Source organism: Ochlerotatus camptorhynchus, unplaced genomic scaffold, assembly GCF_037179485.1.
Source record: "Ochlerotatus camptorhynchus isolate MF236.1 unplaced genomic scaffold, CSIRO-AGI_Acam_v1.1 ptg000130l, whole genome shotgun sequence".
NCBI lineage: Eukaryota > Metazoa > Arthropoda > Insecta > Diptera > Culicidae > Ochlerotatus > Ochlerotatus camptorhynchus.
This window is the reverse complement of record NW_027040620.1, coordinates 3,514,937-3,539,624: the sequence shown is the minus strand read 5'-3', so window position 1 is coordinate 3,539,624 and position 24,688 is coordinate 3,514,937. Positions and strand designations below refer to the sequence as shown.

Below are 24,688 nucleotides of genomic sequence, written 5' to 3'. Positions count from 1 at the left end.
TTATGTGCTCAAGTTATTAACGAAAGAGAAAGGCCACGAAGAAAATCCATCAATGTTACATAGAACCTAATGCAATGTTCAGCTTGCCATCAGAAGGAAACGTCAGTTTTCCCGTTTTTCCTCCGTGTTAGTCATATCAACAAAGCTGGGGGTGGGAAGGAATCGAGTGAAAACCGTGAAAACTCGACGTGCGCATTGATTTTCTACTGGCTGCCTGTAAGGATACAGTAGGAATAATCGCTGGATAACTACTGCAGTGTCCTTATCCTCTGCTGCAGCCGTGAAAATTATTCGTCATTTCGGAGGATTTGCAAGCAGTTGAAGTTGGCAAGAAGTGCTCATCCCATGGTGTTGTAAGTGCAATAGGAAATTGAACAATAAATTATCGAGCGCTACAAGTTTTGGCGAAAGGAAATTGCTAGGTAAAATTTTCATTCCAACTTACGGGAGCCATCAAAATATCGATTTTTCCCCTCTTTGAAAATCTAGGCAAAATACAATTTTGAGAGGAAACCGTAGCAAAATCTATTCTGGAGACGAATATCTGCTGTTGATATTGTAATTCACAATCACGATGGCAGTTGTAAGTGTTGAAGTGATTGTACCTAGTATATTAGCACGACAAATGATTAATGATTCAACTCAATTTTCAGATGATGAAAGCAACCAAATGTCCTACGGACGAGTTGTCCCTTAAGAATAGGGCCATCGTCAACAGTACGGACTTTCCGGAGGACATCAAGTGAGTATTAGAAAATATGGTGTTCAGAACTTTATGTGGGGTTAAAACTCTATGACACTACCCCGAAAGTCACAACCCCGAAAACCCAACGGGGGCCGGGTTCAATCCCAGCCGAGGTCGTTGGGATAATTCTGAGGCATAAAATCTCTGGTCACGTCGTTTTTCGGAAGTAGAAAGAAGTAGGTCCCAGCCCATGTGTGTTGATGATGGGTGCGATATCCAACGGATGTGTGCCTCCCTGCACATTCAATGTAGTCAAAGGATGAATCGATGTCCGTTGATTGTTAATACTGGATTGTGGAACAGAGACCGACGTTAAATAAATGAATTAATAATAAGAAGAAGAATAGTCTACATTACTGTACGAAATGTATTGCTAAACTGGGTTTTATGCTAAAACATACAATGTAGGTTTGTGGTCTCAAACCACGTGAATGGGGCATAATGAGCACCTTACTCATAGCGAATTTGTTTATTATCGGGGTTGGAACCAGTTCCAACCCAGTGTGAAACCGAAATTTTTGTCAGTGCGAACCTCAACCTGAGGTGGGTTTGAAAAACGAACGATCAAACTGACGTTTGTCAGAAAACAAGTAGAGCCGATCTTGATACTCGATCCAGGTTGGAACTGAATAATAAACAAATTCACTATTAGTAGATTTTATCTCTTTAGAGCAACCGTAAAGGCCCAAGCGCAAAGACGGTGGAATCGGAACGGCAACGTCAGCGGAAAAGCCCGATCTGAGTAAGCCTACTTGTCGGATTGAAAACTAGATCCAAATCGACTTCGGTTAGGCATCTTGATGTCATTAGTGACAACTGTCAAACTTTCCGTTCCGCTTCCGCCCACATTGCGTTTGGGCCTTAGAGCACCCCCTCCTGTGCGTTGCTATTCAAAGCCGCTATTTTAACCACCTAGGCGCTGCTATTTAAGCTGACAACTCATCCACGCACCAATAGTGACTATCATGCGTTGGCAATTTGACTTTTGAGATTCGCACCAGTCGTTGCTATTGTCGATTTCATAACAGTGACAGCACGGTTGTTTTGATTTGCCTCGGAAATTAAAGTACCGAATAAAGATTAAAATAGTGCGAAATGGAGACCATTGAGCAGATACTGGATTACTTCTCCGAATCCAGCGACGAAGAAGATCAAGTGTTTCATCATATGCTTTTTTATTCGTACGGGATGCCGTCAAACATCGCAAGAGGACGAGGTGGCTCCCAGATGGGCAAGCGACCGAACATAAACAGATATGCAGAGGAAGGGGCTATCCGGCTTCATGAGGATTACTTTGCGAAATCACCTGTGTACACGGACGAGCAATTTCGGCGCCGTTTTCGTATGAGTAGGAGACTGTTTTTAAAGCTAAAAACTGCAATGGAATCTAATGAATATTTCGTTCAGAAACCAAACGCAACGGGAAAGTAAGGACTGTCATGTCTGCAAAAGTGCACGGCAGCAATCCGTCAATTGGCATATGGTTCACCATCGGACGCTATTGACGAATACGTCCGAATGGGGGAATCAACGTCCCGAAAATGCCTCGTTGAGTTTTGCTTCATTGTCGATAAAATCTTCAGCAAAGAATACTTACGCGCTCCAACAAGCTGCGATGTGAAACGCTTGTTAAAAGTTAGGGAAGAGAGAGGTTTCCATGAGATGCTTGGGTCACTTGATTGTTGCCATTGGCAATGGAAAAATTGTCCGACAGCCTGGGCGGGGCAGTATAAGGGAAAAGAGAAAAACTCACCATTATTCTTGAGGTGGTTGCACCTCAGGACCTTTGGATATGGCACGCTTTTTTTGGAATGCCTGGATCCAATAACGATATCAACGTGCTGGACAGGTCACCACTATTCACAAAGCTATATAACTGTGAAACTCCTACAATTGAATACGAATTCAATGGCCGTAAATACTCAACTGGATACTACCTTGCGGACGGCATATATCCGCCACTTGCCACGCTGGTAGAGACAATATCATCCCCCGTTGGACAAAAACGAAAGGTAGTATTTATAAAGGGAAAGTGTTCTTGTTTTGATATTAATTAAAATTTGTTCCCAATTTGGGCAGTTCACAATGGGACAAAAAATGAAATTTCGCGGCAAAAATGAAAAAAATAAATAATAACATTAAGCCAATCAACTTCACTCAATCAATGCTTATAGGTTTTGGAAATGGCTTAAAGGGTTCTCATAATTTGAAATTTTTTAGCGAGGAATACATAGATCTAAAATGACCCAAGCAGTCGTTTTCAAAATCTATCTATATTAATGCATTGGTGGAAGAATGTTGATTAACTTGGATTTTTTACAGCAAAATTTAAATTTCTGACAAACTGTGCAGTCATGGCCTACAGGTTCGGGCAGGGTTGCTTCCACTCACTTGCTATAAAAAAATAAATTCGGAATTATGCAATCATTAGATGCAATAATGCTATGTTGTACTTGTAAGTAACAAGAAAAAGTAGTAAAGTATGTGTTTGACTCATAAAACCTGTCAATTTCGCTTTGAGGGCGTCACAATTAGCGATCTTATGATTCGTGGGCGTTCACTCAGAGTGAACGAGTCGTAAAATCGCTGATTGTGACGCACTGAAAGCAATTTTGACAGATTTTATGTGTCTTACATATACTTCATGATCTCTTCTTGTAACTTACAAGTACTAATTAGTATTATACTATATCATGATTTTATAATTCCGAAAAACATTTTTTTTATAGCAAGTGAGTGGAAGTAACCCTGGGTTCGGGTGAACCAATAGCTTGAATGCGTAAATCGTTAAGCACATCATAAAGGTTGTTGAACGGCATCGTTCGGCCAACAAGACAATTAAAAGTCAATTCTTAATTTACTTTGCAGTATTTTGCCGAAAGGCAGGAGGCAGCACGAAAGGATATTGAGCGAGCCTTTGTTGTGCTTATGGCTCGTTTCGCCATCATAAAAAATGCGGCCAGGCTATTTGTCATCGATTATCCGTACATGTATCATCTTTCATAATATGATCATCGAAGATGAGCGGGATGATCATACTTCCTACAAGTATATTGAAGAAGAGTATATCGGCTCTCATGAACGAATGAGACCTAGTAACGACTTTGCAGCATTTGTTGATAAGTACAATGAAATACACAATTCCAAACTTCATCAACAGTTGCAGAACGATTTTATTGAGCACCTCTGGAATCGAAAAGGTGACGAAGAGTAGGGTAGTTTTTTACTACTATTAAATAATATTTAAATATAAAATGAACTCGATTGGAACCATTAAAAGAGGATCAGAAGATCATCATGAATCTTTCGGCATTTCTCAATCTCCGAGCATGCAACGGTGGATGGTTGAATTTTCACAAAATACTCAATTAATGGTAAATGGATTTTCAATTTAAATACAAAGAAAACGGAGGTATGGAGTTTCTAATTGATATCGGAAACCACACTAAAGCTATGTTGAAATCATTTGTTGATCCTATTGAATGGGAAATAAAATTTCTGCGTCTTTAGATAATTTACTGATGACTTAGGGGCACCGAAGATTCGATGGCTGCTGTCCTGAAACATTAGACGTCCCGGTAGTAGTACACTTTTATATAGCCGGATTATTTGCGGTATGACGCTCCGTTAGATGTATCAACAGGATGTAAACAATGGGTAATGGAAGAAGCTTGAACAAAAACATATTGCAGAAATTACAATGGACGGAACCGGCAGTAAAATGTTGTTAACCCAAATTATTCGATGGCTTAAGATAAATCAGCTTCAGATATCCTAAACCACATGTCATGGTTTATAAGCATTTGAACCGTCTGGATTAAAATACCGAAACATACCGTTGAATTCCGATCCAATTGCGTCATGCAAACCGGCGCATAAAATTACAAACGCAGTCCTGTATTCTAATGAAAAAATGTAGATAAAAGCGAGGATAAAAGAGACCTTTGTATGAAAAATAAAAGAACTTAAAATGAAAACAATAATCCAACTGGATCGATATCAGCAGGATTTTTCAAAAACACGATCAAATGCTTTGATCTTTCCGTCCTTGGCGTTTCCGTTCCGCTTCCACCCATTGTATTTGGGGTTTGGTGTGGTTTGGCAGAATCCTGACCAAATATAAGTAATTTTTATGCTGTATTTGAATTATACAATAAATTTTTTTTCAGAAACTGAATAGACCCCGCTAATCCACATGTCATGTGGATCTTTCGTGGTGTTGATGCACCTTATGTTAGTATGGGAAGCCTGTGTTTTATCATATATAGATCTTGGAATCGTGTAATACATATATCAGTAAGTACAAAAATAATTAACTTTTACATATTTATAGATTTACAAATTAATGCTTACTAGCAAAAGTTTATACTTTTTAACAAAAAAAAAAAAAAAACATTAAGTAAACCTTAGATATAATTGATAAAAACAAGGTTAAAAACTGTTGTCGAAATCGCTGTTTTGTGCATGAATGTTTCTATCCAAGGCATCATGCTCATCTTCCGGAGAATCATTTATGTTTACCCAGTCATCATCCAGAGTAAGCCCTTCCGCTTCCATTTCTAGCCGTGCCTGCTCTCTGGTTTCGTGCAAAATCCGTTTTTGTTCCAACAGATAGTATTCCTTGGCAGTTTCATTTAAATTAGTTAAGTCCATCGACATGATCTGATGATTGGCTATTCTGCTCAAGGCGACTGCTTTTTGCTTGCTGTACTCAAGTTTTTCTTGTGCAACAGCAGCCAAAATGTTACCAACTTTAGGCATTGCAACTCCGGCATGTGTAGGGCCACCTTCTTGGTTTCTCTTTGAAATCTTACTGGCCTTTTGTCCCATCGGCCGAGCGGAAGTTGATGGCACAGTCTCCGGTTCCTCCCAAGCCAAATTGGTACTTTCTTTGGTGGTTCTTTTGCGATTGAGGGAAATCTATAAAAAAAAACAACATTGTAATAAAATATGTTTGGGATAAAAGAGAGATTTCAAAAGCTGTTTGTTTGTTCTCTATATATTTTACCTCCACATACAAGAAGTTTTACCTTAGGCTGCTGATACAACTGCCACTTTGGAGCTCTCTCCAAGATTTTATAGGCGTGCATTAGGGTAAACGGGCCTTTCCCGGCCGCACTGAATAATGTCACAGCTTTCTTATATACGTCAACAGGTGATGCTCCACTTTCCTCGCGTATCGAAACTTGCGCGAGGCATTCAGCAAATTTACTGCAGGCTTTACTTATATGAAGCCACCTAGCTTTAATCCCACTTGCCGCTCGTAACTCTGGGTTGCAGCTTGAATTTGAAATAGTGCAAGTTTCCACGAACAGATCGTAAACTCGATCATACAGCGTATCCATACTTTGGTTGGTTCCTGTAGCCCCGTCCTGGGATACGTTTAACCAGGCAAGACAAAGGGACTCATCTTCCTCTACGGTCCAATTTTTTCCGCGTACCTTTGCACTCATGATTATTCTACAAATTATTTATATGAAACAAAATATCAGCAGCTGAATTCCGGCACACAATTTTTTCGAAGAAAAGAAAATTATCACGTTGAATCTCAATGAACCAAATCTCTTCTCTTCGAAGAAACTGTGTCCCGGAATTCAGCTGCGAATTTATCAATAAAAAATATCCTGTTTAAGTCTTAGTTCCTGGTCATGTATTCCATAGAATTAAGAAATAGGTTTTAGATAATTCTGGAGCAATCGTACGGAACAAATTTAGTGTAATATTAAACTATTAATTAATAAAAATTAAATTAACACTTCATTTCACTCAACTTACCAAATAACAAGCATATAGAGACAAAATAGTCACACTAATCAAAACAATTTGATTGTAAATTGCGACCAACAACAAACCAGCGAATCGACTAAAAAATGACAGTTCATCAAATAGCCACTTTTCCAGCGTTGCTAGCGAATTGCTATATTTATGTTCGCCTTGCTTTTCTATAGTTCCGCTTCCCGCATAAACGCGAACCATAAATTGACCTTACCTAAAAAGGTTAAAAAATGTTTATAATTCCTGCTAAACTTTATCTGAAATGGTTATGGAACTTTACATGAACGTTTAATGATAAAGTTTCAACCTTATGTATTATGGTTTTTTGGAACTGGACCTTACAAATAATGGGTTGTTAAGAACCATTACCGTTCCAAATTCTTGTTTTCTCCATACATTTTCGGAAAGAGAACTATATTAGAACCTTTTAACTTATGGTTTGAGAACTTTAATGGTAATGGTTATGGTAGTCATTAAGGTCCACGAATGGTTTTGTAACATCGATCAACTTTATGTGGAATATATCGCGAATTGGTTGCCTGTAATTTACTGATTACCAATTCACGATATATTCCACGTAAAGTTGAGCGATAATACAAAACCATTAATGGACCTTACTGACTACCATAACCATTACCATTAATGTTCTCAAATCATAAGTAAAAACGTTCTTATATAGTTCTCTTTCTGAAAATGTATGGAGAAATCAAGAATTTGGAATGGTAATGGTTCTTAACAACCCATTATTTGTAAGGTCCAGTTCCAAAAAACCATAATACATAAGGTTGAAACTTTATCATTAAACGTTCATGTAAAGTTCCATAACCATTTCAGTTAAAGTTTAGCAGGGATTATAAACAATTTTTAACCATTTTAGGTAAGGTCAATTTATGGTTCGCGTTTATGCGGGTTCTACTTTAGCAGCTCGATTTGCACACCCGGTGCGTGACTTGCGTCATGGTAGAGGTGACTAAAATAACTTTACTAGCGCATTGGTGCGGGTGCTCTTAACGGTACGCTCATAGCGCAGCTACCGTATCGGGGGTTGCCATACACTAAGGCAAAAGAATGTAAGAATTCCATAAGAACCACTTATGAATTTTAGCCACAAGAAATCGGTATGAATTTCATTGATTTGTCTTATGAAAAATAATGTCGGCAAAAAAATAATAAAATGGAGCAGACTGGAACCGAGCCATGGACGTTTAGATTACGAATCCTGTGTCTGAACCACTCATCTATCAACGCTTGAGAAAATAAAATGGCTAAAGGCATATAAGAGCTACCTCATGTTAGACGAAAATCTTTCACAATTCACGCTTATGAAATTCATATGTTTTTTTCATAAGTCGAGCCTTATGAAATTCTTAAGTCTATTTGCCTCAGTGTACGACCAACTAAAATAGCAGTCGGCTTCTCGGTGAGAAGCGCGTTACCAAATTTAGCAGCGCGGGAGAAAGGTTGCTATTCATAGCAATGTCAAAATGCTCACTACCGGTACGGACTACGGCGAATAAATTAATAACCACGATAGCAGCGACCGGTGTGGAGAAGAGTGACTAAACTAAAATGAGAGCGCTGTGCGCTGTTAAAATAGTCGCGCAAATGACAACGACCGTAACGGTTGCTCTTAGAGATGCATAGGTTTACCAAGGCACGTAACGAAAGTTCCGGATGCCTTTAACGGAAACCGTGCAATGCCAACCAACACAAAATTTCAAAAGAGTGTTAAATCTGAGAGCTGATGTAGAAAGAATGTTCCAGTGCAAAAATAACAGATGAACACATTAAAACGCTCGTGGAAGCTTAATTGGCGATGATCTTAAATAATAATTATTTCATCACCTGAGAATTGAGTTATTATATTTGCATATTTTTAATAGGTGATACACATATAATTGTTTAATAACTCCAAAAGTGTTTTACATTTCATATTAAGTTTAAGATTGCATAGCTTTATTAAAATTGTGGGTGCTCATTTCGCCCCGTGTGCACATTATACTCCTAGCTAAAAACTATTCCCATTTAGTCAACGCGAATAGTAAGGTAAATATTACGTGATTACCACTTAAGTTGGAATGAATTTTCACGAAATTTTTACGTAATTTTGATATGATATTTACTCATGAATTATGGTTATCTTACATTTGCGTGGGGCGACCCCGGCGTAGTGGTTAACATCCATGCCTCTCACGCCAAAGTCACGAGTTCAAATCTCACCCCCGGACAAGTCACGAATAACCCAAGAGTGTTAAAGTGACTATAATAAAAAAAAAATACATTTGCGTTCCATGATTTTTACTAATATTGAAATGGATTCTCAAGCAATGTTTACGTTATATTTTTGTCAGGAAAAGAAATATTTACATTTTTAAAACAGCAAAAAAGGTTATCTTCCATTTAATTCCACTTAATTAATTTTGGTATCCATGACAGATACGTATTTCGACTACAATGTGCAGTCTTCATCAGTGTCATTCCCACTAAAGAACTTATCAAAATCTAACCCCCTTAAGTACTCATCCCCTAGGTAAAAAAGACTGACACTGATCAAGACTGCACATTCAGTTGTCCCACAGCTGTCTACAGCAGCAGTCGATTTTTTATTTCGTTGTGAACCACACGATAGCCTGTTTTCGAGACTCGCTATCATATAGTTGCTCTTTGTTCGTTGCTAGCAGTTCGGTGCCTTTTGTTGCTACGGTGCAAGATGTGTGAAGTAAAAAACACCATCAAGTTTAGCTTCAGCCATTGTGATGCCAAACTAAACATCGGAGTAAATTTCGCCAAAGCACTCGACGCGGATCCGGCTGAAATGGAAGCTGTTTATCGCATTGGTGAGGAAAGGGGAGTCTTCATGAAGTTCAAATCAGAGGAAGCGATGCTTCATGCTCTGACATTCAATTCGGAGGATTTAATCTTCCATTATGCGAATGGAACGACGGCAAAGGTACGCATGTCGCATGCTGGTGAATTCATTCAATATGTGCGTGTGTATGACTTGCCACCAGAGGTACCCGACAACGAGCTGGATAAAGTGCTGGGGAAATATGGGAAAATTAAACGCATCATCCGGGAGAAATTTCCAACCGATCTGTGTTTTGAGGTATACACAGGGATACGCGGTGTATATATGGATGTGAAGAAGGAAATTCCCACGTCATTACATTTCTTCAATCGCAAAGGAAATATTTTTTATGATTGCAACAAAGATAAATGTTTTCTGTGCAAGGCGGACGGACACCGGAAGCTTTCCTGTCCCAAGCGGAAGGCTCGGAAGGAACCGGAGAAGCAACTGAAGGAAAAAGGAAAGCAACGTGAAAGAAAACAAAACAGCAGCAGTACGTATGCTGGTGTAGTGGTGGAAGGTGCGTCGTTTGTCATTAGTGATCAGGAAACGGATACGGGGTTGGAGATGTTGAATGCAGATAACGAAATGGACGTGACTACCCCGATGACCGATGAGAGTAGCGGAGAGCATGCAACGGGAAACGATGTCCAGAAACAGCAGCAGCGATCACGATTCGGGTTCAATGAAAATGAGGAACAAATTCGGGAAAGAAAGAAGTTGCGTGCACGGGAGAAGATCGCTTTGTCGCCGCTTCGATCGCCACCCAGAAAAATCATATGATAAAATATATTTGTACATATTTTTTTTTTGTATTTTGAGTACCATAATTGGTATTCTATGTTACTCGGCTCCGCTAAGTTATTTTTATAACATTTGAGTCTGCCAAATAAACGAAATCAAAAAAAAAGACTGCACATTGTAGTCGAAATACGTATCTGTCATGGATACCAAAATTACTTAAGTGGAATTAAATGGAACATAACCTTTTTTGCTGTTTTATTTAGCATTCTGCTAACAACCCAATTTTATTACTTCATTACATTTTTAAGATTTTTTTTTCCAAAATACGTCAAACATGTCTGTATTCTCTATCTAGATTTCCTTAAAAATTTAGATCTGAATATTTAGTTGCCTCCAATTTTTATTCAGAAATATTCAAATTCAATATCCGTTTGCGCAACGTTATCTACCGGACATCGATGCAAAAAGTTGGTACTATCCGAAAAAAAATGTACTCTTTGTTCCTTCTCTCTAAGTGATCAAAATCAACACATAGAAGTGCATCAGTATAAACATGGTCAACGTGTTTCAACGATGAGTGGAATTAATTGCCCATGTGACGTATGTATAGCTGCTCGTGGAACATAATAACAGAATAAGGCGAAGAAGCGTGGGAGACCTTCAGCGAAGGAGGTCTCCAAAAAGATGCGCACCTCAAATTTCTGTACGGCATGTTTTTCGTAGATTTCCAAAGGCAAACGGCATTCATGTACCCTCCTTGAACAACACAATAACCTTCTGCAGCTTGTGCAAGGTGAACAACCACGAACCGGCGATTAAGTTGTTGCATACTATCTGAGGGAAAACCGTTCTGATGAAGATGGCTCCGTAACTCTTGCTAACATAAGAGGACGTCCTTCCCGTTGAGTCACAGGTTCATCGACTTCGCATAGTAATAAAATTTTATCTGTTGATGACTTGTTCCTAATTTGAGCACAAGGAAAACATTGTAATTAAGCAGTGCCCTCCGAGGAATGGACATCGAAGTCCCCTCTTATCGTCCCCAAAAGATAAAAGATATGAACCAGAAGCTCAAGGAGTTCTTTTCTGTTACACATCTTCCATTCGAATTTAAGTAGACCAGTCTTGATGAAACCAGTCATATATTATAACGACGCGAAGGCTTTAATCGAAGATTTAAAGAGATTTCTATCTAATACCGATATATTCTATAAGATAGGAGCAGATAGGGGAGGAGTCTCATTTAAGATTACATTATCGATCGTAGAAAAGGACCGAAAAAGGGGGAATGGACCTAAAAATACAGGAGTGAAGAAGTTGTTTCTTCTTGCAGTAATACCTACAATCAGTGATGCAAAATATCATGACACTCACGTGACACTCGTCTTCGCATCAACCGACTATCGCTGACAGATCGTTTTGTCACGCAGTGAGAGTTAGAGCCATGGCAAACAACAATCACCAGTAATGGTCGCTGATGCTCACAAGCAAAACGTTACACTCGCTGCTGATGATGAAAAGCGCAACGAAAAAAGTCAAGACTTCTGCAGTACGATCATGATAAAAAGCGAAACAACAGAAGAAAATGAAAACAATGCCTACGCATTCCAAATTCGTCTCAGCAGGCGCGACTATGTGAATTACAAACAAAGCAGGCAACATGAAAAGGAAGCTGTTGGGCTAACTCACCAACACACTCAAATAAGCAAGCAAAGCAGCAACTGCTTAAAACGAGCACAGATGAGTGTCGTGATTGTCGGGAATGACCAGATCGGTGATGGATCACAACAGAAGACGACATTCATCAGTTGCTTTTTACTTCTTTCGTCAACTTGATGGATGGTCATGGAGAGAGCTTCGACGAGCACATTGATAGGAATGTACAAAGCGTTACTACCATCAGCTGTTTGGCGATCGTGATTGTGAGAGGTCGCAACTCTGCCAAGTTACCTCTATGGTAATACCCAGCATTCCGAAAAAGTACACCAATATTGTACAAGTTTGGTCGACACTTCTCGCGTTGGACAAATTGTAAGCGGTTGTCTCAGGTGACCTAAAAATCATGCTTATACTTGTCTATATTGCCGCACAAGTAAGTCCAAGCTTTCACAAGAGAGCAAGGTACCAAGAAAGTTGGGCTTAATAAAAACAAGTTATATAAAAATGAGCAAATACACAAACCTTTCTTCCCAGGATGTAATTTTCGCTAAATTCGTTCGAAGCATTTAAGAGTTGCTAGTCTTCTTGACTGGTGCTGATGATTTGTTTTCTTCTGTTCGGGACCTAACACCACTACGACCAGTTATTTGATCTATTGTAGTCAGGCCAGTGACAATGCCTATACCAACAGCAGCGTTTGACAGTAGGCAGCATGTCCCGGGCTCAAATCGTTTATTTTGCTGTGCTGGGCCCGCTGTCACGGTATAACATGTTGCCTACGCGCCTGCCACTGGGCTGATTGTAGTATATCCCTTGTCCTTAATTTAGTGCATTTCGTATTACTCCATCACTATTGAGAAATGATGAAGTATTCGATTGTTTTTACAATTGTCATTCTAGCGATTTTCGCAAAGATTCTGCTCCAATTGAAAGGTCCCGTCCGTTATCTCCTTCGGAGTGTTGAATCACCCTCCAAAGGTGTGTGAATCACCCTCCAAAGGTGTGTTTAAACGCTGAAAAAATCATGTTTTCAAACGGGATATCCCAACAAACAATCGTCTATTGAAGAAACGACTTCTTGGCCACTTTATTCAACTGAATCTTTAATAGTACTTGTACTATTTTTTAATAATAACTTCTGTTCAGGCTTTGTTCACACAAATCTGGAAAATTTATTCAACCACAACATTGAACTACTTGGTGTTGTAACAGAGTTTATACGATAAACTTTTTGATTATTCAGCGTTTATTAGACATCACTGCTTCCTTAAAACAGTGATGCTCTGTATACGCTTGATTCTCATGTGAAGTAACGTTTAATTAGATATTATTAAACATTTATTAAACGATTATTCAACTGTGGGAAAATTAACCCGAAGATAAGAGGGACTGGGACAGGAAAGGGTGTGTTTCTTTCTTAAATGATTGTATTCATTATTTCTGACGTGGCTCGCACCACACAGATATTAGAAAATTTATTACATGTATAAGTGTCGTTGCATGGAATTCAAACAATGTACCTTCCGATCACCAACCGCTTGCCTTGTCATCTGAGCTATCCTAGAATTTGTCATATGGGCAATTCAATAATCAATAAAAGCTTGCTTGAAAGTAAATACCTATCAGCACTCCCTGTTCCGTCTCCGCCGAAAGTGAACCAACCATCTCGACAGTCGCCGCTGACGAACAGTGACAAACAACACTAACCAATCAGCGACGTCCATATCACCATGCGCAGACAGCGCGCTCTTATAAAAGTGGCACCCATTAGGCAAAATCAATTCAGCTCATGATCATCACCCATCATTCGCTGCCAGACTGTTGAGCAGTTCAGTCGATTTGAATTCTCTCTAGTTTCGTTCGTTCGTTCGCAAGTCGAATTAGCTCCGCGTTGTATAGTGACGCTCTCGCTGACCCAGCCATGGGTAAGAAATCGCGCGGTAACGCGAGTGCCGGCTTACCGGGAAAACAGACTCTCCCAGGAGACGGCGCGACCACCGAGCCAGCTCAGAAGAAGCAGAAGAAAACCCCATTGCCCGTCCCGACAGGCGTTGCGGACCCGCAGCCGGGGCCTCCCGGAACTAAACGACCCAGACCTGAAGACATCAGCGCCACCGCATCGGCAGCAAAAAAGCTGCTGAGCAACAATCCGTTCTCCGCCCTGCAGAACGGAGCCCAGCCGCAGTCGGACCCTGAGACGGTGCCTAAAAAAGTTAAGTTGCCACCCTTCTATGTGAAGGGCTTCCCTCCCGGGCTATGGGAGCAGCTGGATTTCTACATTAAGCAGGGCCTTCGCTGCACCATTCAACGGTGCACGGAAGGCTACAAACTGATGGTCTCGGCCGAAAATCACTACAACGCAGTCCAGGCCCTCTTGGACAGGATGAAGCTGGAGTACTTCTCCCACGACGTCGAGGCCACCAAGCCGCTGAAAGTGGTGCTGCGCGGGCTCCACGACATGGACACCACCACCTTAATGGACGAGATTAAGGCGAACGGCCTCAAGCCGGTCGAAATCCACAAGATGACCCGCAGCAAGGCCATCAAGTATCGTGACCAGCTCTACTTGGTCCATCTGCAGAAGAACTCCACAACCGTGAAGGATCTCCATACGACACGCACACTGTTCCACATCGTAGTGAAGTGGGAGCGGTATAAGCCAACCCACCGTGGCGTCACTCAGTGCTCGAACTGCCTATTGTTCGGGCACGGCACCAGGAACTGCCGCATGGCCAGCCGCTGCATCAAATGCGGCAAAAACCACAAGATCGACGACTGCGACAGCATCGAGGAAGCCGCTCCCACATGCGCCAACTGCGGTGCTGCCCACAAGGCCACGAGTAAGGCCTGTCCGAAGCGGGTCGAATACGCCGAGATCCGGAAGAAGGCCTCGTCCAACAACCAGCCCGGTCGCAAGAAGGTCCCGGAAAACAACGCGCAGAACTTTCCTCCGTTATCACCGGTCCAACCACGGCCAATTCCAGTGTTGGCGCCGCTCCCGCTCAACCAACAGTTGGCTGCTGCCCAGTCGGCTGCCGCTGCAGTACCCAGTCAAGCCTCCGGCCCATCGACGGATCCCCCTGCTCCGGGATTGGCCGGTACAACCGGTGAAGCTACAGACGATTCTCCGCTGTCAACGGATGAGATCGTCACACTGTTGGCCCAGGCCATCATCATCAAGCGCACCTGCGCAACAAGAACACAACAGCTCCAAGCTATCATCTCCTTCGTCGCTAATTATGGACCGTGAACCCATAAAGATCGCCAACTGGAACGCTCGCTCCGTAGGGGCGAAAAACATTGAGCTTGCAGACTTCCTCCGCAAGCACGACATCGACGTGGGCCTCCTCACCGAGACCCACCTCAAGACCGGTGACAGCTTCTGGCTGCCCGACCACAGCATTGTCCGGCTTGATCGCACCAGCTCCAGGGGGGGCGGTGTCGCGGTCATCATCAAGAAAGGCATCAAGTACTGCACCCTACCCCACTACCGCACTTCCATCATCGAGGCCGTCGGCGTAGAGGTGGAAACATCGACCGGAAACATCCGGTTCATCGCCGCCTACTGTCCCCGGCAATGTACCGTTAGCAATGGTACAGCACAGCAGTTCAAGAACGACCTTGCCATCATAACCCGCACCAATGCCCGCTTCGTAATCGGAGGGGACCTGAACGCCCGGCACGAGGCCTGGCGGAACTACCAGCAGAACAAGAACGGCCGCCTGCTATTCGACCATTCCCAGCATGGTCTCTATTCCGTCTGGTTTCCGGACGAACCAACCTTCACATCACCGACGGGCAACCCATCGACGCTGGACCTGTTCTTGGCAAACACCAGATTAGCCAAGCCGGTTGCCGTCAACGACCTGAGTTCGGACCACCAACCGGTGCTGACCGAGCTGGGCTACAACGTGGCCCCTGCACCGTGCCAGCGGAAGGACTACCATCGAGTCAACTGGGTCCAGTTTCGACGCGTGGTCGACCGCCACATCGACGACAACCCACCGCTCGACACAGTGGAGGACATCGACCGGGCCCTGGAGGGTCTCCATCAAGCCATATCCGTGGCTGACGAAGAGTGCGTTCGACGAGTTCCTGTGAGGGGTAAGTTTCAAGCAATTGATTCCCACACCAAACTCTTGATTCGGCTCAGAAATGTTCGTAGACGCCAGTTTCAGCGGACTGGGGATCTGCAGCGTAAATACGAAATGGTCGATCTGAATCGGCAGATCGCTTCCAGAATGGTCTCAATCCGGAACGAGAGTTTCGGGCGGCTCGTTCAGAACCTGGACGACCGTTCCAGACCATTCTGGAAGGTTGCCAAGGTGCTGAAGTCTCACCCCAAGCCCATTCCACCACTTAGAGTCAATGACGAACGGCTTATCACCAACGAAGAGAAGGCCAATGCGATTGGGGAGCACATTGCCCAGTCGCATTTGCTTGGCTCTAAAATCCCAAGTCCACTCGAGAACCAGGTTGCGCAGTGCGTCCTGACGTTAGATGCCTCCCCTTGTGCCGTCCCTCCAGAAGAACGGATTACAGAGGAACAAATTTGCTCAGCGCTGAAATACAGTAAGAACATGAAGGCTCCCGGGTTTGACGGAATATTCAACCTAGCGTTGAAAAATCTCAGCCCGAGGGTGCACTCGCTGCTAGCTGCCACCTTCAACAGATGCTTGGAGCTGCACTACTTTCCAAGCATCTGGAAGGTGGCAAAAATCATCCCGATCCGCAAACCTGGGAAAGACCCTTCACTACCGTCAAGCTACAGACCGATTAGCCTGCTCTCAGCGCTGAGCAAGCTGTTCGAAAAATTGATCCTCAGCCGACTAAACAAGTTTGTGGAGGAACATGACATTCTTCTTCCGGAACAGTTCGGGTTCCGTAAGGGGCATTCCACCAATCATCAGCTAGTGCGGGTGATGAATAACATCCGGAGTAACAAAGCTGTATCCAAGTCCACAGCCATGGCCTTGTTAGACGTCGAAAAGGCGTTTGACAATGTCTGGCACGACGGACTTATATACAAGCTTTGTAACTCCAACTTTCCACCATACCTTGTGAAAATCACCCGTAACTATCTCCAGCAAAGGTCGTTCAGGGTGTCGTTGAATAGTTCCCTTTCGGGACAATTTCCGATCCCAGCAGGTGTTCCGCAAGGGAGTCTGCTGGGACCACTGCTTTACAGCATCTACACGTCGGACATCCCTCCTCTAGGAGACGGTTGCGTGTTCTTTCTGTTTGCAGATGACACCGCGATAGCCGTCAAAGGTAGGATGCCTCGTGAAATTACGAACAAGCTCCAACGATGCCTTGACACCTTTACTGATTATGCCACCACGTGGAAAATCAAAATCAACGCCTCGAAAACCCAAGCGATCATGTTCCTTCACAGACAATCATTAAAACTTAAACCGTCTCCCTCCTGTACCGTAATAATGGATGGTACAAGGGTCGAGTGGTCCACTGATGTTACTTATCTCGGGATGTTGTTCGATGAGAAGCTCCTGTTCCGCTCGCACATAGAGAAAACCCTAGTTAAGTGCTCCGCCTTGGTTAGGTGTTTGTATCCGCTCATTTGCCGCAGATCCCGCCTCTCAAGGCAAAACAAACTGGCTGTTTACAAACAGATCATAGCCCCCGCGATCTTCTATGCCGCCCCGGTGTGGGAATCGTGCGCTCAGACCCACAGGAACAAAATCCAGGTTGCACAGAATAGAGTGTTGAGGATGATCCTAGATCGTCCATTCGACACAAGAATAGCAGACCTCCATCAAGAGGCAGAAATTCCCAAAGTAGATTCCAAAATTGATGATATGACAACTAAATTTATTCAAAAATGCAATCTTTCTGAACATGCTTTAATAAGCAATTTGTACATAGTAGGTTAAGTGTATATAGTAGAGTAAGTTAGTTTTAAGCTGTAAATAGTAGTATTAAGTAGTTTCTCTTCAAATTCTAAAAACAAAACAAACCAATCCCACCAAGGTGGTCGACCGTGTACTAAGTCTAGGACTAATCCTGTAAAACAAATTTTAAATTTTGCCCATACCTAAAGATGAAGAAAGCAATTAAATCACTTAGTAAAAAATTTATATGGTAATCGTCCAAGTTAAACTAAAATAAAGATCATTTAAACTAAAAAAAAAAAAGCAAAATCAATTCAGTTACCTTTTGACCGGCCACGAGCAAGCATCAGCAGCAGAAGAAAGCAAACCTTTGTAAAGATAAGAAGTAGAGAATAAAAGTAGTTACTAGCGTAGTCGTCGCCGTTTGAATAATTACCCAGCACACATCCCTGGTTCGGAGCAAGCGTAGAAACCCCACCCCCAGCTCTTTTCAGAGCTCAAAGAGTTTGATTTAGATCGACGCTTGCCTCCTCCACCAAGCATTGCCGATATAGTCCACTGCCGAAAGGGAAAGTGCCTTCTCAGACCGAACACTCCCGATCGCAGCTCTAGCTCCTTCAAGACCCTGTGGGAAAGATTAATTCATTCATCGTTGTTTTAAATGAGACCAATGTTACCTATTCACCTCTCCAAGTCGAAAGAAAGGATACTCGGTTATATTTTAAACTAGATCGATGAATTGGTTGTCGTGAGTGATACGATTTATGATTACGATTAGAGGTAGAAAACAAATCAAAAAAGGGTTGAGCTTGGGATTGAACTCAAGACCTTCTACTTGGAAAGCGGAAACGGTAACCACTACTCTACTGATTTCGTCTTGTTGTTAGACTGAATCAGTGTTGTCGAATAATGAATCTAATACGTCGTTTATAAAGCATTTACAAATCATGTGATTACAACATGGACGCATAGTGATATCGCAGTCACAGTTTTGTAACTAATAATCCAATTTGTTCTATCAATCATCACATAGCATGAATAAACCGTCTGACATTGCTATGTTATAAGATGGATCCAATAATCCATACATGCCGATTTGTTTCAGTGTAGATACGCAGTAGCTTCAATAACGCATCATCGTAGGAGGGGTCTTATCGGTAACCAATGACGTTTATATAAGCTGGTGTTAGAAGCAAAAATATTGTAAACATTGCTGAAGATTTTTTAGAGTGTATGCTAATATGTTTGATTTCACTTGTTGATGCTTCCGCCCTCGACAGATTCACACATTTCAACAATGTATACGATGATTTTTTGTTACGTGGATGCCTTCCCAAGTAACATTGCAGGGTTTATTACGGTTTTATAGCATTCTACAAGTCTAAATCATGGTCTACAGAACCCTCATAGAACCAAAATTGTTACTTGGGTTGTGCTACCATGGGAAAGGGTTGAAATATATAACTACGTTCAATTGGCGTTGACGAGAGCTCTGTAACTCTTTACTCCTATGGCGAAATCTCATATGTAACCGTCAGTCTATGTGTGAAACATGGCGGACTTTTTCTTATTCTCTCACTCCAACGCAAAAGCCCATAAGGAACTGTCAAAATGTGTGTGAAGAAACGTCACTTCGGGACTGGTGTCAAGGCGAATTAATTCCGCATACTCACTATGTATCCTCATGCTTATTAACGAGTTTTAATTTTTCAATAGGTACGTTGATATCTCCACTGCACCCGGGCAGCATTTTATTTTTTCAGTGGAACGATGCCAGGACGTTTCTAACTATTGCATCGGGTTTTCCTTACTCCAACGAAAGTGGGCAACATTGTCAATTAATCAGGTTTGTTAATGTCTGCGGTATAAATCATACCAAATGTAACATTGCTAATGCTCTGTTTTTTTCCTAGGACATATCGGTGAAACCCTTCTTTTTCGAACGTTCGTCTGAAGTGTTGTGTAACGTGTGCATCGAGGTAGACTTTCTGCAAAAGAAAACGTAGGTCCATTTTGGTAAAGTAGATACAGTAATGACCCGATTTTGTCAGTCCCCTGCGGATCAGACTTTTATCTTTCAATAATTTCACATAATCGTAATTCCAAATCATTCTCATTCATCTTTAAGATTAATATTTTTTAAAGTATAGCTCAAGCTTTGATAGTGAACCGAGGACTGCGTGTCACAAATTTCGTCACGGTTTACTGAAATTAATATTTTATTCATGAATCCAATGTTTATTCGATAGATAAATGTTCAAGAACTAACTTGGCGAAATATAAGAACTATTTACACGAACCACCTAAAAAGCCGTGCTGAACCGCATTGGCTCACTAAAACCCCTGGTATACGACTCTACGTGGTTCACCACGACCTTTCAAAATATGGTTTAGGTTAAGTGTTTTAACTTCTTCGTCACGCTGCCCTAATAAATTTAGCATGGTTATTTAGCTTAACGACGCGCTCAGAGTATCATCCAAACCATTTATGGAATAGTTATATCATTTGGTTTATCGTTCGTTCATGGTATTTTTTATTAGGGTTGTTCATGAATATTTATCAGTCGGATAAACATCGGATTCATGACAAAATCACAAAATCACAAGTGAACCGCAATAGAAACTGTCCGGTGCTGTAGCTTCGGTTCACTACTCAGGTCTGGTATACTTTGAAGCAATAAGACCACTGAAAAAGCGCATGGGTTTCGTAGAACATTAGAAAAGATTTTTAAAAAGTTGATTATTGATATCGATTATTTTGTATTATCCAACAGAACTACTCTGGAACCCTATGATAGTGATCAAATGGCGAAAGATTTTGTGCTTCAATTTTCCGGTCTGGCCTTGACCGTGGGTCAACCGCTTGTTTTTAGTTTCCAGGACAAGAAACTGCTCGGATTATGCATTAAGTCGCTAGATGCGATTGACGCTAGTGTTTCTGTTCAGGGAGAGAAGAGTAAGCTGGATACTAAGAAAACCAACTTTGGTCGATTGCTAGGAAATACAACCGTTACCTTTGAAAAGGCGGAAAATTCATCGCTGAATCTTGTCGGAAAGGCAAAAGGCAAGATCGTACGTCAATCAATTATCAATCCGGATTGGGACTTTGGAAAAATGGGAATCGGTGGTTTGGACAAGGAATTTAATGCCATTTTCCGGCGTGCGTTTGCCTCTCGAGTTTTCCCACCGGAAATCGTGGAACAGCTGGGCTGTAAGCACGTGAAAGGCATTCTGCTTTACGGACCTCCCGGAACTGGTAAGACGTTGATGGCTCGACAGATCGGTACAATGTTAAACGCGCGCGAACCGAAGATTGTGAATGGCCCTCAGATCTTGGACAAATATGTAGGCGAGTCGGAAGCTAACATCCGGCGACTGTTTGCCGATGCTGAAGAGGAAGAGAAAAGGGTTAGTTTTTCACACACTCATGAATTGTCGCAGGTATATAATTTGGTTGCATCCAATTCTAGCTTGGTCCAAACAGCGGGTTGCATATCATAATCTTCGACGAAATTGATGCTATTTGCAAATCTCGAGGCAGTGTTGGTGGTAACAGTGGCGTTCACGATACCGTCGTCAATCAATTGCTGGCTAAGATTGACGGTGTTGAACAGCTGAACAATATTTTGGTTATTGGTATGACCAACAGAAGGGACATGATCGACGAAGCTTTGATGCGTCCGGGTCGATTGGAAGTACAAATGGAAATCAGTCTTCCCAACGAAGAAGGTCGGGTTCAGATTTTGAATATTCATACGAAGCGCATGAGAGAATTCAAGAAAATCAATCCTGATGTAGACAATAAGGTGAGCAGCAATAAGGTCTAGCAGTATGCAATCTAAAATATACTTACCATTGGATGTACGCCATCTATTTTGTGTAGGAACTAGCAGCATTAACGAAAAATTTCAGCGGTGCCGAGCTGGAAGGCTTAGTGCGTGCCGCTCAGTCAACCGCTATGAACCGCTTGATCAAAGCAGCATCCAAGGTAGAAGTTGATCCTGAGGCAATAGAGAAACTGTTGGTCAACAGAAGTGATTTCATGAATGCCCTTGAAAACGACATAAAACCGGTAGGTAGCTTTCAATTGCTTTCTATATGTATCAATCTCCATTTGGTTCTCTGCAGGCCTTCGGTACGGCACAAGAAGCCTTGGAGAATTACCTCATCCGTGGTATCCTCAATTGGGGGCTTCCGGTTGCGCACGTTCTGGAAGATGGTGCTCTCTATACTCAGCAAGCTCGCGCTATCGAAAGCTCAGGATTGGTTTCAATCTTGTTGGAAGGCCCACCGAATTCTGGAAAGACTGCACTGGCAGCACAATTGGCCAAGATGTCCGATTTCCCATTCGTGAAAGTGTGCACACCGGACGAAATGGTTGGCTTCACGGAGAACGCTAAATGTCTGCAGATCAGAAAGGTTAAATTCAAACTTGAAAAGTGATGGGATGCAAGCTTAATAATTGACTGCCTTTAATTCCACAGTACTTTGACGATGCGTATCGTTCCACGTTGAGCTGTATCCTTGTGGATAACATCGAACGGCTATTAGATTATGGTCCCATCGGACCACGATACTCCAATCTCACGCTGCAGGCTTTGCTTGTTTTATTGAAAAAGCAGCCACCTAGGGGAAGGAAGCTACTCATTGTCTGCACTACCAGCCGAAGGTTAGCTATTTATTGTTTATCTTAATGATTTTCATTAAACTAACTGCTCTTTTACAGACAAGTTTTGGAGGATATGGAAATGTTGTCAGCATTTACTGCCGTGTTACATGTGCCGAATTTGTCGCAACCGGAGCATATTCTCTCAGTATTGGAACAAGAATCCGACGTGTTTACCAAGCAGGATCTCTCTACCATCTATAAGAGAATGAAGGGTCACAAGTAAGTATACAATCAAATATACCGACGAAGCACAGTTTGCTCAGTTGTTGAGTTCTCACGGGTAGTTGTCGGTGGATAATAAAAACCATATTATTATGGAAGGATTAGCTGTATATAATGACGCAGCCTGCACTTGGCTACCTCGAGCGACTACTGCTTGTCTCAATGAACACCCGTCTAATCCGGTTTGGAATTTATTTTTATTTTTGCAATGAAATGCCAATTATTTGTAGATTTGTTTCTCCTTGTGTTCTTCTCTCAAATTCTGCCGGTCATACTCATAATGTCCAGATATCTTTCTTAACGTCAGAATTGTCTTGAAAATCTCCTGAAATTTCCCTAAAAGTTCCGCCCAACATAATTTCCGAAAATATATCAAAAAATCCATGAATTTCTCTTCAGAATTTTCATGGAATGCTATTCCAAGTTCTCTTAGAACTCTTCTTGGAATTCGCTTCAGCTATCCGATGAATTGCTTAAAATTTCTTTTGAACTATGCAGAATTGCCTTAGAATGCTTTTTAGAATTGTCTCCTGAAATTCCTTGAAACTCTGAAGTTTCTTTGCTCTCGCGAATTTTTTAGAGCTATCTTCATTGCCACTATTCACATTACAGTCCAATGTCCTATTGATTTTCTATTTACATGGGACTGCTATGCGAATATAGGCAGTTCAGGGTTCGATTATTTTATATTCCTGCAAAGTATCCATTTAATTTATCTTATCCTCAGAATTTTTTAATACTTTATTAAAGTGATTTTTAGCCGAAGGTAAGTTCATCACATTCTTTCGGTACGTGCTATTCAGGAAATTTGTATTCTGTAACTTTGGAAATGTCCATAGGTTAAAAAACGTCTTTTGTCTCTCTATATTAGTTTTTGTTTGTCTTGTCCACCCGGCTCGATGAGTCTCATCGTCGCCCACTGGCCACCGGCTAGGTCGAACTCCAGACGAATGGTTCTACCGTCATTACCGTTCATACTGGCGACAACGCTCTGATGAGGCAACGAAACCCCATCCCCAAGCTCCTCCCATGATCCTATCCTTCAATACGAGAAAGTGAAGCGCGTCATTCTGGAAAAATTTGCTGATGCATTGGGCCTCGATATGCTGACATGAGTACGAGGTGTTTACATGGACGTGGAAAAAGTGATTCCCGCCTCGCTTAATTTCCTCAATCGGAAGGGGAATATATTCTATTCTGGGAATAAGGATAAATGCTTCCTATGTAAGGCGGTGGACCACCGGATGAATTACTCGCCCCTGGAAGGCCCACAAGCAATCAGAAGAGGGAAAAAGAAAGGATGAACAGGAAGAAAGGAAAAAAAAACAGAGCAGTTGGTACGCTAGTGTAGTGGCGAGGGATGGATCCACCTCAGAATAGAAAAAGAGAAAAGTAAAATTCTAACTTCACTCAGTTTTCGATACTATGCGCTCTTCGACGCTTTTCTTCGACTTTCCTCTTTAAAAATGAGTATGGCTGTTCGGATGGCCTCTTCAATGTTAAAAAAAAAAACTAAGGAAACCACAGTTTGTTCCTTTTTGATAATCTTTTTGGCTTCCCATTCTATCCCACCAACTCTATCTGCCGTACGAACTGCACCAACTCCCCAAGACGGAAATACTTGACAGCTTTATTGAACATTCATCAAGATTTTTTTTTTTACATTCTGCCAAATTCAACTCTCTAACAGTCTAGACGTAGGGGAAATGCAGGTAATGTCGGCCTAAGTGTCCATAATTTGGGCCCATACACAAATTCAGTAATCGACTAAATTTTCAATAGCAACCAAAAATATCTATTAGTAACGTCCCAATAACGTGTTCATCTAGATAAGATTGATAAATAGCAGATTTTTAGCGATGGGCTTAATCTTAGATCCATAGGCCAACATTAGAGACATTTCCCCTACTTTCCATTTTCTATGTGCAAAAAAAAAATCTAAATATGTGTTGTTTTCCTTTCCAGAATATTTGTCGGCATCAAAAAGCTGTTAGATCTCGTTGACTTAACCAGGCAAACTGATCCGCCGCAGCGTGTGAACAAATTCCTCTCCAAACTTGAAGAGGAAGGAGCGCTTGATGCTGGCACTTCCATCCATTAACTTATAAACGGAGGGTAGCTATGGGATCTAAGTATTATCTCTTTCAACGACGTATTTTAAGGACAGAAAAGAAAAA

General features: G+C 41.9%; 1 protein-coding gene across 1 annotated transcript; it reads left to right on the top strand.

Moving 5' to 3' along the window:
• Window positions 1-120: 120 nt before the first annotated feature.
• comt (comatose) lies at window positions 121-24,688 on the top strand. Its single transcript, XM_065220682.1, has 12 exons — window positions 121-422; window positions 490-583; window positions 654-742; window positions 19,337-19,466; window positions 19,534-19,622; window positions 20,395-21,028; window positions 21,091-21,426; window positions 21,504-21,692; window positions 21,749-22,039; window positions 22,105-22,289; window positions 22,347-22,508; window positions 24,477-24,688. Exons 2-12 carry the CDS (start codon window positions 575-577, stop codon window positions 24,610-24,612), a joined length of 2,250 nt encoding a protein of 749 aa, XP_065076754.1. The 5' UTR covers window positions 121-422; window positions 490-574; the 3' UTR covers window positions 24,613-24,688.

Bases quoted from the DNA above. Each gene is read 5' to 3' on its own strand.
- comt (XM_065220682.1), top strand. The intron at 21,693-21,748 runs GTAGGTAGCTTT...GGTTCTCTGCAG, and splicing joins TTGAAAACGACATAAAACCG to GCCTTCGGTACGGCACAAGA. The intron at 22,040-22,104 runs GTTAAATTCAAA...TTAATTCCACAG, and splicing joins AATGTCTGCAGATCAGAAAG to TACTTTGACGATGCGTATCG.